Source organism: Pongo pygmaeus, chromosome 14 (genome assembly GCF_028885625.2).
Source record: "Pongo pygmaeus isolate AG05252 chromosome 14, NHGRI_mPonPyg2-v2.0_pri, whole genome shotgun sequence".
Classification (NCBI taxonomy): Eukaryota; Metazoa; Chordata; class Mammalia; order Primates; family Hominidae; genus Pongo; species Pongo pygmaeus.
Genome location: NC_072387.2, coordinates 49,231,261 through 49,247,594, shown reverse-complemented (window position 1 = coordinate 49,247,594; position 16,334 = coordinate 49,231,261). Strand labels below are relative to the sequence as shown.

Here is a 16,334-nt window from a genome sequence, read left to right as displayed (position 1 = left end):
GCTCTGCTGCTCCGTAGTAAACAAAGTGTCGCCGCCGCCTCCACGCTGGTTTGCTTCCTAGCAATCAAAACACTGAGAAGGCGAGAGAATCACAGAAACACTCGAGAATTACCAGAAAATAATAGAGATCCAAAAAAAAAAAAAAAAAGGAGGTGAGTGTGTGAAAGAGAAAAACACCCCACTACCCCCCACCAGCCCACCGCCGCCTCCCCATGGAAAACCGGGCCCCGCCCAGCACGGCGCCCACTGGCTGCCCGTGCGGCGGTGCCGCATGCCCATTGGCCGCGCGGCCTGTCGGTCAGGGGCGGGCCGGCGCGCGCGCCGCCGCGGGCGGGGGGCGGTAGCAGATCCCGTAAGTCGGGCGGCCTGGTAGTCGCAGCAGCCGCTGCCGCAGCCGCCACATTCAACAGGCAGCAGCGCAGCGGGCGCGCCGCTGGGGGAGAGCAAGCGGCCCGCGGCGTCCGTCCGTCCGTCCGTCCTTCCGTCCGTGGCCCTGTCAGCTGGAGCGCGGCGCAGGCTCTGCCCCGGCCCGGCGGCTCTGGCCAGCCGTCCAGTTAGTGCGGCGGACCCCGAGGAGCCTCGATGTGGATGGCCCCGCGAAGTTAAGTTCTGGGCTCGCGCTTCCACTCCGCCGCGCCTTCCTCCCAGTTTCCGTCCGCTCGCCGCACCGGCTTCGTTCCCCCAAATCTCGGACCGTCCCTTCGCGCCCCCTCCCCCTCCGCCCCCAGTGCTGCGTTCTCTCCCTCTTGGCTCTCCTGCGGCTGGGGGAGGGGCGGGGGTCACCATGGCCGAGGCGCCTCAGGTGGTGGAGATCGACCCGGACTTCGAGCCGCTGCCCCGGCCGCGCTCGTGCACCTGGCCGCTGCCCAGGCCGGAGTTTAGCCAGTCCAACTCGGCCACCTCCAGCCCGGCGCCGTCGGGCAGCGCGGCTGCCAACCCCGACGCCGCGGCAGGCCTGCCCTCGGCCTCGGCTGCCGCTGTCAGCGCCGACTTCATGAGCAACCTGAGCTTGCTGGAGGAGAGCGAGGACTTCCCGCAGGCGCCCGGCTCCGTGGCGGCGGCGGTGGCGGCGGCGGCCGCCGCGGCCGCCACCGGGGGGCTGTGCGGGGACTTCCAGGGCCCGGAGGCGGGCTGCCTGCACCCAGCGCCACCGCAGCCCCCGCCGCCCGGGCCGCTGTCGCAGCACCCGCCAGTGCCCCCCGCCGCCGGGCCGCTCGCGGGGCAGCCGCGCAAGAGCAGCTCGTCCCGCCGCAACGCGTGGGGCAACCTGTCCTACGCTGATCTCATCACCAAGGCCATCGAGAGCTCGGCGGAGAAGCGGCTCACGCTGTCGCAGATCTACGAGTGGATGGTCAAGAGCGTGCCCTACTTCAAGGATAAGGGTGACAGCAACAGCTCGGCGGGCTGGAAGGTGAGCGGCCTCGGCGCGCGGCCGGACCTTGGGGGCGCGGTGGGTCGGGCGAGGGCGCAGCTGTGCAGGTTTGCTCGGCCTGAAGGTGCGGAGCAGGAGTGCAGCGCGTTTCCAGGAGGGCGGGCGAGAAGCGGTGGTCGCGGTGGCCTCGCCCGGGTCCGGTCGGGGACGGCAGTAGGTGTGCGTGCGCGCCAGTCAGGAGTTCGCGTGGGACGCGGAAAGGGGCTCGTTGGGGAACTAAGTGAAGAAAGTGCGCCAAGAAGTGGACGTCAGAGCGGCCGAAAAGTTTGCCAGTGAAAGGAGAAAGGGGTTCGCTGGGAGCGGCAACCCCCGGCCCGCGCCGACTGCTTCGGCTGTCCCTTCCCTCCCGGACCTCCGCGGGGGGAGGGCGGGTTCTCTCCGGCCGCGCCGCGGAGCTGTTTCCGCCGGGCGCGGCGGGGGAGGGCGCGGCGAGGGGCCCCGCAGCCTCCCTGCCCCGGGACCGGGCTGCAGGTGGAGGGGACAGGCAGGGCGCGACCGGCCGGGGACGGTGAAGGGCCGGCCGGGCAGTTTCTGGAGGCGGTGCGCATTTTGCTTTGTTTTGGTTTTCTCCGGAGTGGCCTCGAGTGCCGGGGGCCCGGCGTCCCGAGCCCGAGGTGGTGCCTCCGACACGTGCGAAGGGGCGGCCACCGCCTGCGGAGCGCCGGCGCCTGGCCGCGCGGGGCGAGCTAAAGTTCAAGTGTGACCCTCGGCGGGGGCGGGCGCGGGCGGTGGCGGTGGCGGTGGCGGTGGGGTGGGAGGGGCCCCGGGCGCAGGAAGCCCGCGCCTTTAAAGGGCCAGCGCGTCGGGGCCGGGCGCCGTGGGGCCCGCGTTTCTCCATGCGGGGAAGCGCCCGAACTTGGTCTTGACCCTGGTAGGAGGCTTTTAGTTAGAAACACAGAGGCTGCCCTGAGGAGCCGGGGGCTGGGATGTGTGCGTCTTTTCTTGCCTTGCCACCCTATTCTTGAGCATGGAGGTCCAGATGAGGGACCAGGCGGGGGCTTTGCGACCAATGTTTTGAGGGAGTCGGAGTGGCGGTGCGCGTCGAGGGAGCGGTGCCTCCAAGGAGGATTTTTGCCATTTTTGCCTTCCAGAGCGTGGCCAGGAGAGACTTAGCGTGGGGGCAGGCACTTGCCGACTCCGAGGAGAAGGCCCGGGGGCCCTCGGCTCCGCGGAGGCTTCCCGGAGGCGGGGTCCAGTCGCGGCGCGGCCTCCCCAAGATGACAGTTTCTCACTGTCACCGGTGGCGGAATTGCTGTAAAGGCTGTCTAGTTGAGCTAAACACCTCCCTCTCCCTTTCTGAGACGGAGTCTCGCTCTGTCGCCAGGCTGGAGTACCGTGGCGCGATCTCGGCTCACTGCAACCTCCGACTCTCTGGTTCAAGCGATTCTCCTGTCTCAGCCTCCCGAGTAGCTGGGATTACAGGCACGAGCCACCACGTCCAGCTAATTTTTGTGTTTTTAGTAGAGACGGGGTTTCACCATGTTGGCCAGGATGTTCTGGATCTCCTGACCTCGTGATCCGCCCGCCTCGGCCTCCCAAAGTGCTGGGATTACAGGCGTGAGCCACCGTGCCCGGCCGAGCTAAACACCTTTTTAAACATACCTTTCCTCGCCTCTCATATTGGACTCTACAGCATAATAAAGATTGGTCTTTGCTGCGCAGTTGTTAACACCAAGGTTATTTTACATACAGTGTCATCCCTGTGGTTAATGCGTGTCAAAAAGGTTAAGTTACACCATACTGAAGTTCCTTTAGAAGGAGTTCAAGATTCATTTTATATTTTCCAAAGTGTGTTTTAGAGTAAGGGTATCACTTATCGCTTCATTACCAGGCATTACATGCAATTTTACCAAGTGTTTCAAAAAAGTAAAGTGCCTTCTTACCATTAAGCTCAGCATATATTCTATTAAGTCACAAAATCGAAATTGTCTGCCAAATCTTGTTTTACTTAACATTTGAATTTAAGTACTTGACTTACTTGCTCATCTATCAATTCCACTTCAGCTGTTAGAGTATTAGCCATTTAAAAAAAAATACTCCCCCCTTTTTTTGCATTCAAAGTACAGTGTGTACTTACACCATTCTTTAGTCCTTGGAAATGGATACAACCTACTTCAACTTGCTGGAGTGCCTTTCTTTAAAGATAAAGGCAGTGTTTTGGGATATTTTTAGTTTTGCGTCTCAAATGGCATTGTCAGAGTGTTAGTCTTAAACTAGGAATATGACTTACACTTTTTAAGATTTAGGTTTTTAAAAAATAGCTTCTGATGTTAAATCATCTTTACAACCATTTTTATCAGGTTCTTGTTCTGATTTTTAAAAAAATGCAAGAATAATTTAGTGTTTTTTTTTTTTTTTTTTTTTTTTTTTTTTTTTTTACTTTATTTGCCAGAGCTAGGAGACCTGTTAAGTTATCTGTCTGAAATTGGAGGCCCTTGAGCAGCTACCAGTGGGAGCCTAATGGGGCTTTGCTTTGGAGTAGGCTGCCTTTCTCAAATGAGTAAATGTTTCAGGTGTAATGTCAGTTGGTTTAAGTCGGATTACAGCAAGTACATTTTCAGTTTGAGTAAAAGGGTATTTTAAGAAGAAAAGAAACAACCTGAGCTGTTCTAACTCATAACTAGTCTTTTGGTTAGTTTCATAAAAATGAGTTACTTGTTAAAACCAAGTTTCACTCTCAGATCTGAAAGACTCCTAAGAGTCATAAAAGAGAAATTTTACTCTGAATTTTAACTTAAATCCAGTTTTTAAATGCAAAGCAACCAAAACTTAACTGTTTTAGGACCGAGGAGAGGTTGCTTTGGAACAAAATATTTCCTGTGATTTACTACTGGAAATTAGGCTGAATCTTTAATTAAATAGTTTCTTGTGTGCTGCTTCCTGGGGCCTGCCTGAAAGTTTGAGTCATTTGCATAGGACAAACTAGTTGGAAAACTGTTAATGAATTCAAAAACTTTTAATGTCATTCTTTAGATAGTTAAGTGCTGGTTATATTTGAAGGATATGCATTTTGTGTTTGTGGGGATGGTATGTGAAATGTCTTACACTTGTTTTAATATTGGCTAGAATTGCTATAAGGTCACACACAAAGTGGAACCTAAGACTTTTGGAAAACCCGGGATCTTCTAAATCTAGTGCAGTATTTATAAATAGTGAAACTTCATTTCCATGACCTGTTTTCTCACATAGAAAGCCTTCTAAAGCTTGGGAAGTGGTATTTTGAACTCCGATTTTTTAAAATAAATGGCTGTTTTGAGTTGACTCTTGATATTATTTGGAACACTTTAGGTTAAAAGAATGACTTTGACTATACCACTTAACTCTTGTTAAATAAATTTTTAGATTGTTTTATTAGAGGTATCTTCTTTGATTTAAAGATAAATATCTTTTTTTTTTTTTTTTGAGGCAGAGTCTCACTCTGTCGCCCAGGCTGGAGAGCAGTGGTGCAATCTCGGCTCACTGCAACTTCCGCCTCCCAGGTTCAAGCAATTCTTCTGCCTCAGCCTCCCGAGTACCTGGGACTACTGGCATGTGCCACCACGCCTGGCTAATTTTTGTATTTTTAGTAGAGAGGGGGTTTCACCATATTGGCTTGGCTGGCCTCGAACTCCTGACCTCGTGATCCGCCCGCCTTGATCTCCTAAAGTGCAGGGATTACATGCGTAAGCCACCGTGCCTGGCCCCAAAGCTTTTTATTTTTAAGATAAATCTTTAATTGGGAGTGATGTTTCTTATTTGGCCTATGAGTTGACAGTGGATTTCCTTATGTTTTGAAATAAATATTTATTCTGTAATTTGGGTATAATCTGTAGGTGAGTAATTGAACCAGCCACAGAGATCCCATTAGAAAGATGGCTGCTTTTTTGTTGCATGATCACATTTGACTTAGAGAATCCTGGTGAGACCAAGTGGTTAGAGGATCTGAGACATCTTTCCTATTTCTGGATTGTCACTGAAATTACCTTAAAGAAAGCCTTGATAGGCTGGGCGTAGTGGCGCACCCCTGTAATCCCAGCTTTTTGGGAGGCTAAGGTGGGCGGATTGCCTGAGCTCAGGAGTTCAAGACCACTGTCGTGGACAACATGGTGAAACCTCATCTCTACTAAAATACAAAAAATCAGCCGGGTGTGGTGGCAGGTGCCTGTAGTCCCAGCTACTGGGGAGGCTGAGGCAGGAGAAATCACTTGAACCTAGAAGGCAGAGGTTGCAGTGAGCCGAGATCACGCCACTGACCTCCAGCCTGGGCGACAGAGGGAGATCCTGTCTCCAAAAAAAGAAGAAGAAAGCCTTGATAATCCTGTATATGTACTTGGGGAAGCAATAATGAGGAAATAATTTAAAATGGATGAGGGGGTTATGCAGCTAAATGTAGCATCTTATTAAAGGCTGAAAGTTACCTGAATCTATTTGAGAGCTAAAACATTTTGTTCAGAAATTCCAAAATAGATGCCAAATTGGAATACTTAGTTTCAGACTCCCAAGAACTTTACTTTTTACACATGGTTTTGTGGCATGTCCGTGGTTGAGGGGATGGCGATAAGAGTGGCCTCTTTTTGAATGATTCTCATTTTTGTTGTTGTTGTTGTTTTTCTGAGACAGGGTCTCACTCTGTTGCCTAGGCTGGAGTGCAGTGGCTTGATCTCAGCTCACTGCAACCTCTGCCTGCCCCTGGCTCAAGTGATCCTCCCACCTCAGCCTCCTGAGTAGTTGGGATTATCAGCACGAGCCACTGCTCATGGCCTAATTTTTTTTTTTTAAATTAGGTGACAGAACACTTGACAAGTGAAAATAAGGCATTTTAATTCTCAGGTAAACTTGAAAAAAGTTAAAGGTCTTCAAGATCCCAAAATTGCTGAAAAGGTATCACATTAGCAGCAGACACATAAATTGCATGCTCCGCACACACAAAGAATCTTCTCCGAGGCGATATGAAATGGGATGCGGGGGAAGAATATTCAGTGGCAAGTTAGAATCCCTTGCAAACTGTAAACATATTGCCTGTCCTTGTGCTTCTAGCCCCTTCATCCAAGCATCTAAACTGCAATTTTGTGTTAGACTTTCTAAGATAGCAGCTGTATTTGGCTGGAATTTCTCTGGGGAAGCCTGAATGATTTGCATTTTTCTGGAACACTCTGCCCTTGGAAACTACCCAGTTCTCTGGCATCATGGGAATTTACCCAGCCATTTTTTTTGGCCTATATGTGCTGTAGCTTTGGGGCTTTTTGGGGATCCTCTTGGAAAGGCAGTGTAAATACCACATAGTGATTGGGGAAGGCAGAATTTTCAATTGTGTGGGAGTTGGTCTGCTTCCCTGCAGTTCAAGATTTGCCTTTGCCTTTGTAGCAACAACTTGCAGAGACTTGCCCAGCCCCCCAGGATCTCCCTGGGGTCATATAACCAACCACCTTTTCTTGGTGCATAAGGAATTCTGATGCTTCTAGTGGTGTTCCTCAGTTGTGAAACAGAAGACCACATGTACTTGAAAAAGTATGTATTTTGGTGCCTAAGAGATGTGCTGTGTACAAATAGTTCAAGTGTGGAAGACATCTTCCTCTTTGCCAGTTGCTGATGAAGATGAACAAAAATCAAGTCAGTGGCACAGAAATTCTTTTGTAGGTGTTACTACTTGTTATTTGTAGTCTTTTAAGGAACATACGAAACATGAAAAACACATTTTTGTACGTTGGCCATTTTATATGGTTCAGCCTTTTTAAAAACTTGCTTTATTCATTAGCATCCCAGTTTACTCCACTCCGTCTTCTCCCTGTGGTTTATCAACTTGTAGGTTAAGCACCACCAATAGTTGAATCTAGGGTTGACTTATTCTTGCCACTTGGCAGGCATTTGGGCTACTTTTTTTTTCTTTCATCCATTTTTGTAGTTTTGATAAAAACTAAAAAGGAAAACAAAAAAAGCAAGTTAGTTTTGATATTAAGCCAAATACTACTAAAAAGGTAAATCTGCAGCTCCTCATCATACAATTTAGTGAATTTTTACCTTCACTTATTACTTTAATAAGGGCATAAATTCAAAATGTGTCCTTTATTTCAAGCCATATTCATCACAGGAAAAAAAAATCAAGGGAGAGCTGTTTAGGGAATTAGCCTGTGTAGCCCCCAATTCTGGGTTTTGTTCTGATGATCCCTGAAGCTGGACTCTTTATGGGAGTTGGGGGTGTGTGTGTCTAAGTCTTCCTTTTCTTTTCTTTTTGAGATGGAGTCTTGCTCTGTCACCCAGGCTGGAGTGCAGTGGTGTGATCTCGGCCCCCTGCAACCTCTGCCTCCCAGGTTCAGGTGATTCTCCTGCCTCAGCCTCCCGAGTAGCTGGGATTACAGGCATGTGCTACCACACCCGGATAATTTTTGTATTTTTAGTAGAGACAGGGTTTCACCATGTTGGTCAGGCTGGTCTCGAACTCCTAACCTCGTGATCCGCCCACCTAAAGTGCTGAGATTACAGGCGTGAGCCACTGGGCCCAGCCTGTCTTCCTTTTTTTTTTCTTTTGTGAGATGGAGTCTTGCTCAGTGGTCCAGGCTGGAGTGCAGTGGTGCGATCTTGGCTCACTGCAAGCTCCGCCTCCCGGGTTCACGCTATTCTCCTGCCTCAGCCTCCTGAGTAGCTGGGACTACAGGCGGCCACCATCACGCCTGGCTAATTTTTTTTGTATTTTTAGTAGAGACAGGATTTCACCATGTTAGCCAGGATGGTCTCCATCTCCTGACCTTGTGATCCACCCGCCTCGGCCTCCCAATGTGCTAGGATTACAGGCGTGAGCCACGGCGCCCGGCCAAGTCTTCCTTTTCTTAGCTTTGCTTTGAGAAATCATTTCTTATCTTGGATTCCATTACAATGGTCCTCCTGCCATCTGGCTTCTCCAGTTGGTTCGCTTATTTTTCCTTCTCCTATCCTCATTCATAAGTATACCTCAGGACTAGTTGTGGACTTTTTCTCTGGTATTTTCTTAGGTAACTTACTCTCTGTTGCCTTGTGTATCCAGTTACCTAAAGGCTCTGGATGTCCCACTTTTATCTCAAATCCAGTATGTCTAAAACAGAACATACTGTATTTCCCCCTGCCCTCAGATGGCCCATTTCAAGGTCCCCAGTTGGGTTAATGGTCTAGTTAGTTCTTTCCCTAGTTTTCAAACCTTGGTGTCCTCTTGAGCACTCTCCTGGTGTTTAGTGTTCCCAAGTCTGTTAACTCTTCTTTCTCAGGGTCTGTTGAGACTTTCCGTTCCTACCCCCTAACCATTCCCCTAGTATTTCAGGCCTAGACGCTCCTGTCCCCAGAGCTTAGATCATCTTGAGCCCCGAAATTCAGCAGCTCTTGCTCAGTCTGCAAGGTTCAAGTCAGTTCACCAACTTCCAATCTTGGCTCCTACCCAGAGAAATTTTTGTCCTCTGAGTGAATATCTGGTAATCTTTTAATTCATGCTGCTGTGTATTATATGTAATTTAACTTTAATGTCTGTATGTCTTGGCTTCTCAGTTATATTGTAAATATGTTGTTAGGAAAAGAATTCTTTCTTGAAACATGGGTCTTTTATATTTCAGCTTCCTGTGTGTTGAGAATATCACAGTCTGTATCATGTGAGAATAATTTAAGAAGTAGTATAACTAAAGAACAGTGATTATTTTGTTTTCAACAGATTGTCAAAGTACTTTTTTTTCCGTTTATTTGTTGAATGATTACTGTGTACAAGATGTGCTAGGTGTTTTTGAGTGGTAGCAGTGACTCAAAACATAGATCCAGTAGGAAGACTAGATGCAACGTGTAAGTAATTATGATATACAGTGGGAAGAGTTAAGTGTCTTAGAGAAAAATGAAGTTCTGTATTGGCCGTTGAACCAGGCATTGAAAATGGGAGATTGGGCCTGGCACAGTGGGTCACGCCTGTAATCCCAGCAATTTGGGAGGCCAAGGTGGGCAGATCATTTGAGGTCGGGAGTTAGAAACCAGCTTGGCCAACATGGCAACACCCTGTCACTGCTAAAAATAGAAAAAATTAAGCGAGTGTGGTGGCGTGCATCTGTAGTCCCAGCTACTTGTGAGGCTGAGGCAGGAGAATTGCTTGAACTTGGGGCAGGGGGTTCGGGGGGCGGAGGTTGCGGTTAGCCGAGATCACGCCACTGTAGTCCAGCCTGGGCAACACAGCGAGACTCCCATCTGGGAAAAAAAAAAAAAAAAAGGATGGGAGATTGTTCCCTTACGATTTCGCTATGGAAATTTTCAAGCATTCAGCAAAGTTGGAAGAATTTCTACTACCTTTTCTACTAATGACATTTCATGATGCTTGCTTGGTCATATATCTGTGTAAATGCACATCTTTCTGTCCATTAGTTCATCTTATTTTCAAGATATATTTTTGGGATGGTGGACTGGCATTCATAAAGGTCTGAAAATATGGGAAGCATCAATTTCTCTGAGTGCGAGGTCAGGAGATCGAGACCATCCTGGCTAACACGGTGAAACCCCGTCTCTACTAAAAATACAGAAAAAAATTAGCCAGGTGTGGTGGTGGGCGCCTGTAGTCACAGCTACTTGGGAGGCCGAGGCGGGAGAATGGCGTGAATCCAGGAGGCAGGGCTTACAATGAGCCTAGATTGCGCCACTGCACTCCAGCCTGGGCGACAGAGAGAGACTTGGTCTCAAAAAAAAAAAAAAAAAAAAAAAAAATTCTCAGAGTGATAGCCATATGAAATACACACACAGTTTGAAAAGTATAGGTAGGAAGGACATATTATGAAAATAACGCTGTGTTATAGACCAGATTTGTCAAATGATATCTTTGTTTTTGCCAAATAAGAAATTATGAAAATATGATTACATTAAAAAATTTTAAAATGCAACTACTTAGGAACACACTTGTATAAATATGGAGACCTATGGAATGCAATTTAAAGCCAGTGTACTGTAGTTGATTTTGAAACTGACATATGGAATTTGGCAATACATAGAACAGATTATGTAATTGACTTAATGTGAATAGTTGGCATTTACAATGTATTTAGCTTTTTGCTTGATCTGTTCTTTAAAATTAACTTCAGTGAGGCCCAGTGTCCTGGTAGCAGAGTGATTCAAAGAAAGAAAGATTACTATTAAGTCTTGCTTTTTTGAAAAATGAGAAATTCTGAATTGAAGTCAGCAATTTCAAAATATACTTAAGGCAATTATGAGGGAAGGTTATACTGGCTTGAAACGATACTTCAAAATGTAAATGTCAGTTCTAATATTGCCTTAGCTAAATATTAGATGTCCTTGATAGCTTTCTCATTGCAATAATTATCTTCCCACTAACCCAAATGCAAGAATGAAGATTATAATGGGGTATTTCAATAGATCCAGAGGAGGTTAAATTTGGATAGGCCGAATGCAAAATTGACACCATACAGTCCAATAGGACTGAATATATTCACTGTTAAGTGTACTTGGAGTGAGTCTGACTAGCTCATGTTGAACCAAAAGGTTTATGCAGTAAAAACGGCATTGTGACACATCAGAAGGCACAGATGTAGATTAAATAACACTCATCAGCCATTTAGAAATGGCAAGTGTTGAGGAGAGCTGTCTGGGTGCGGTGGCTCACACCTGTAATCCCAGCACTTTGGGAGGTTGAGGTGGGTAGACCACTGGAAGCCAGGAGTTGGCCTGGCCAATATGGTGAAATCCCATCTCTACTAAAAATACAAAAAATTAGCCAGTGGTGGTGGTGCATGCCTGTGGTCCCTGCTGCTCGGGAGACTGAGACACGAGAATCCCTCAAACCTGTGAGGTGGAGGCTGTAGTGAGCTGAGATTATGCCACGACACTCCAGCCTGGGCCTGGGCGACAGCAAGACTCTGCCAAAAAAAAAAAAAAAAAGAAATGTAGAAAACGATTTTACTAATATATTTATCCCTATAGAAGCAGACATTTTATTTAAAAGGTACACTGCTGATGAGGGGTGGGGGACAGTTAAATAAAAGTAAATGAAAAAGCCCACTACCATGAGGTTTTATTAAATGTCTAAGTTACCTTCCACGTGGAGAAAATAGCTTTCAAACGCACCAGGATCTCACACTTGCATGATTGTTAATGATGCCAGGCAAAACTAGTCAAAACCAACTAGGAAATAATATGGAACTGGCCAGTCTAATTTTTTTTTTTTTTTTTTTTTTTGAGATGGGGTCTCACTCTGTCATCAGGCTGGAGTGCAGTGGCCTGATCTTGGCTCACTGCAACCTCTGCCTCCCAGGTTCAAGCGATTCTCCTGCCTCACCCTCCCAAATAGCTGGGATTACAGGCACACCTGTAATAGTAGAGACCACCACACCTAGCTAATTTTTGTATTTTTAGTAGGGACGGGGTTTCACCATGTTGGCCAGACTGGTTTCGAACTCCTGACCTCAAGTGATCCGCCCACCTCGGCCTCCCAAAGTGCTGGGATTACTGGCATGAGCCCCTGTGCCCTGCTGACCACTATTGATGTTTGTAGATCCAGTGAAATTCAGAATTACGGCTCATCTTTGGTCTTTTAATTTTTGTAAGTAAAGATATTATGTAAAACATCATCCTTCAACTCCTTTCTCATCTTGGTTCTAATTTTGAAGGGAAGAAATGTAGTAGGGTCTTATCTCCCTCAGGGAAGGGAGGTAGATCATTTCTTTCAAGATAGCCTATCTCTACTGACCTTAAGTCTTAGGAGTTCTTTAATTCTTAGAGACCTCTGCCTTCTCAGAGGCCAGTACCACCTCTAAAGTGTCGTGGCCCCTTGGTCTACACTGCAGCACCCTTCATCTGGGAAGTGCTGTTATCTCCAGTAAGCCCCACTGTATCCTTTATACATCTCTGGCCAGCCACATATAGAAATTTCCAGGCTGTCAACTTTTTCAGTGTGACTTGGTTCCAGCATCTTGTATACAGATCTTCAAGACCTAAAAAGAAAATCTTTTTTCTGCCTTGATGTGTTTTTCTCCCTAGATGATGTTTGTCTTTTTCTTTTTTTTTTTTTTTTTTTTTTTGTGACAGAGTCTTGCTCTGTCGCCCAGGCTGGAGTGCAGTGACGCCATCTCGGTTCACTGCAACCTCCGCCTCCAGGGTTCAAGCAGTTCTCCGTCTCAGCCTCCTGAGTAGCTGGGATTACAGTCGCCTACCACCACGCCTGGCTAATTTTTTTTTTTTTTTTTTTTTTAGTATTTTTAGTAGAGATGAGGTTTCACCGACTTGGCTAGGCTGGTCTTGAACTCCTGACCTTGTGATCCGCCCACCTCAGCCTCCCAAAGTGCTGGGATTACAGGCATGAGCCACCCGAGCCCGGCCAGATGATGTTTGTCTTAATAACAATGTCATTCATTCTTTGAGCAGTTCCAGTTACAGAGCTGGTCCTAATGATATACCCCATGAGCTTAACAGCCCTGGAGCCCCTACCCATCTTATCTGATTAAAGCGAACCTGTGATGAGAAAGAGGGTGGAAGAGAGGGCTTCCCTTGTATCCTTTTGTTCTTTTTTGTTTCATTAAAGATATTTCTTGGATAAACAGTTTTTCTCAATTGCTGTTCTAACAGTCTGGAAAATATAGGTCATGGTTTTGCGAATCTCCACTCTTACTATGTTGGAGATATGATAAAGCATCCATGTTGAGGGAAAATATGTGTTTCTGTTTAAAACCGTGGTTTCCCCATCTTGAAGGTGTTATAGTACTGCCTTTGTAAGTACTGGTGAGTACTTACAAAGTACTTACTGGTGAGGGGCTGGGTTTTTGCTCAGTTAAAAATCTGAAAGTAGCTAAGTGAACCTGGCATCAGGAAAGGGAGGGAACCTCTGTGGTTGTATTTTGTAACTGCAGTAAAAAAGCCAATGCGCATGATTAATCCTCTTAAGTCTTATTTGGGCCTAATGAGGAAAGAAGGAAGAGGGAAACCAGTTTGCATTATGTGGGAAGATAAAGATTTCTTCAATGGTTTGGTATTCTGAAGAGTTAGCTGAGGCCTGGAGGCACTGGGCTTTGTCTCCTCATTGGCCCTTTCCTTTCATATTGGTTTTCCTTTTTTAATTAAAAAATTAGTGCATTTCTTCTGCAGCTACCAGGCTCAGAAGCCTGCCATGCAAGTGGCTGAGCGAAAACCCCTCTTTGAGTGAGGAATCCCGAGCACAGAATGAGAGGGTCTTCATCTTTGCAGCAGTGGCAAGGGTGAGAGCATTCTGTATCTGAAAAGAAATGCATTTAGAGGCTGGGCGTGGTGGCTGGTGCCTGTAATCCCAGCATTTTGGGAGGCTGAAGCGGGTGGATCATGAGGTTAGGAGTTCGAGACTAGCCTGGCAACATGGTGAAACCCTGCCTCTACTAAAAACACAAAAATTAGCCAGGCGTGGTGGTGCGTGCCTGTAATCCCAGCTACTTGGGAGGCTGAGGCAGGAGAATGGCTTGAACCCAGGAGGTGGAGGTTACAGTGAGCCGAGATTGTGCCACTGCACTCCAGCCTGGGCGACAGAGCAAGACTCTTGTCTTGAAGAAAAAAAAGAGAAATGCACTTAGATTTCAAATTTAGTTTGGAGAGAGAAGTTATAATTGAATCACCTAATTCCCAGGCTTGTAAATATTGTGTCCTTCAAAGCTTGAAAGCAAAATAACCACATAAATATTTGGGAGTGGTCCATACAAGTAAACGTCAAATACTTGAGACATTTTGGTTGCTTGGAAGCAAGGTCAAAGGAAATGGTTTGCATATGGTTTAGCTAGAAGCTCTTATTTTGGCAGATTCTTGAGGTAGTAACGGTCACAATGTGGATTTTATTGTTCTATTTTGACATGAAAAAGGTTTTTTCTCTTCTCTAACCTTCAGGATAGAGTTGCATAAGTAACATCAAGATAGGTATGTTCAGTCACCATAATTTTGTATCAGAGATGATGTGCCTTCATGAGCTGTGAGGTTTAATTTGCAGAATCATCAGTTTGGGCCGGCACGGTGGCTCACGCCTGTAATCCCAGTACTTTGGGAGGCCTAGGCGGGTAGATAACCTGAAGTTAGGATTTCAAGACCAGCCTGGGCCACATGGCGAAACCTCGTCTTTACTAAAAATACAAAAATTAGCCAGGCGTGTTGGCGGGCCCTGGGGAGCCAGAGGTTGCAGTGAACCGAGATCGCGCCACTGCACTCCAGCCTGGGCGACAGAGAGAGACTCCATCAAAAAAAAAAAAAAAAAAAGAATCACCAGTTTGTTACACCAGTAGGTTTCAGCCTGCCATCATACTATACTGTGATTTGAATACAGGAGAAAGTGGGCTCTCTTGAATTACAGTTACCTCATCTGTTTGCAGCAGAACTGTCTCTGCAGGGCTACCTCCTAAACGGGGAGTGGGGAGGGAGGAGAGGAGAACTTGCAAAACTTGTAAATATCAATTGGGGTTGTTTGTGTACTTGGCACCAAGCTGGTTGCATTGGAAACTTTTCTCTCTGGATGGGTAGGTATGTAGGCCATCATGAAATTTACATGTGATGAATGGGAAAGCTTCCTGTGGATCATCCTACCCTGAGAGTTCTTCAATCTGTATGACTGAATTGGTCTCTCCCCTTCAACCTTTTAGGATTTAATTTTCTCTTCAGTGGCCCATTATGGCATTTACATACGTTGAATTTGAAAGATTCCCATACTCCCAGTCTCTTCTGTTACCGGTGTGCCTGGAGCAGTTTGTTGAATTTGTGAAATTTTGAGATAGAATGAATTTTGTAGGACCTGAATTTATTTATAATGTTATTGATATTATAAATATAATGTATATTTAGATGTATATTTATATGTCATGTATTTGTATTAACATGAAGTCTTTCTGATGATGATAAAACACTTTTTAAACATTTGGCAGTTGATGACTACATTTTAGAGGTCATCAAAATGTTTTTTTTAATTTTTTTTTCCTCTCGAAGTATTTGGTATAATTTAAAAAATTCATGCTAAGGAAATTTATCAGGGTTAAAGATTCCTGTAATTAGGCATGTTTTGATGTTATTGATATCCTCTTTTCTGGTTTTGGAGTGGATACTTTCCCTGCTGTGACCTCTGTGCTCTGTAGTGGTTCTCCTAGGGAATTATATTCCAGTAATTCTGGATATTTCTTTAAGGTGCTTTGTATTTCTTGAAGTGCCATTTTGATACTTTCAGTGTTCTGAACTATACCTAGAACGTACTTTTTATAAAGAGAAAGCAGAGTCCATCCAGGCAGAGAGAGTAGTGTGTGCCTGTAGTCTTGTCTATTTGCACGGCTGAGGCCAGAGGATCCCTTGAGCCCAGGAGTTCAAGTCCAGGCTGGGCAACACACTGGGACCATGTTTCTTAAAAAAAAAAACCAAAAAAACTAGGCAGGGCGTGGTGGCTCACACCTGTAACCCCAGCATTTTGGGAGGCTGAGGTTGGCGGATCACTTGAAGTCAGCAGATCACTTGAGGTCAGGAGTTTGAGATCATCCTGGCCAACATGGTGAAACCCAGTCTCTACTAAAAATACACAAATTAGCTGGGCATGGTGGTGCATGCCTGTAGTCCCAGCTACTCGGGAGGCTGAGGTAGGACAATTGCTTGAATCCAGGAGGCAGAAGTTGCAATGAGCCAAGATTGCGCCACTGCACTCCAGCCTGGGTAACCGAGTGAGACTCCATCTCAAAAAACAACAACAATAACAACAACAACAAAAATCAAAGCTAAACAAAAGCGGAATCCAGATTATTAAAATAACAATTTAAAAAGCATGATTGTCACAGGCTTCAATAATTACCTGCCTGCTCTTGAGTATTTAGGTTGGTCTTGGAATCGGCCTGTCCCTGTGCTTGAGGAGTGGACCCTCAGGGTGTCACTGCCCTTCTTTGTGATCTCTTTTTAGCCCACAGTCCTTCCTTTGGTGCCTAACTCAGAAATAAACATTCTTAAT

The 16,334-nt window shown here is 46.4% G+C and overlaps 1 protein-coding gene across 1 annotated transcript in view; it reads left to right on the top strand.

The window, feature by feature from the left end:
* Positions 1–345: 345 nt before the first annotated feature.
* The window catches only part of FOXO1 (forkhead box O1), a 110,872-nt gene continuing 94,883 nt past the window's right edge, over positions 346–16,334 (top strand). The window contains exon 1 of the mRNA XM_054446024.2: positions 346–1,411. Within this exon, the coding sequence (XP_054301999.1) occupies positions 785–1,411 (627 nt within the window). The 5' untranslated portion in view covers positions 346–784. The remainder of the gene's footprint in view (positions 1,412–16,334) is intronic.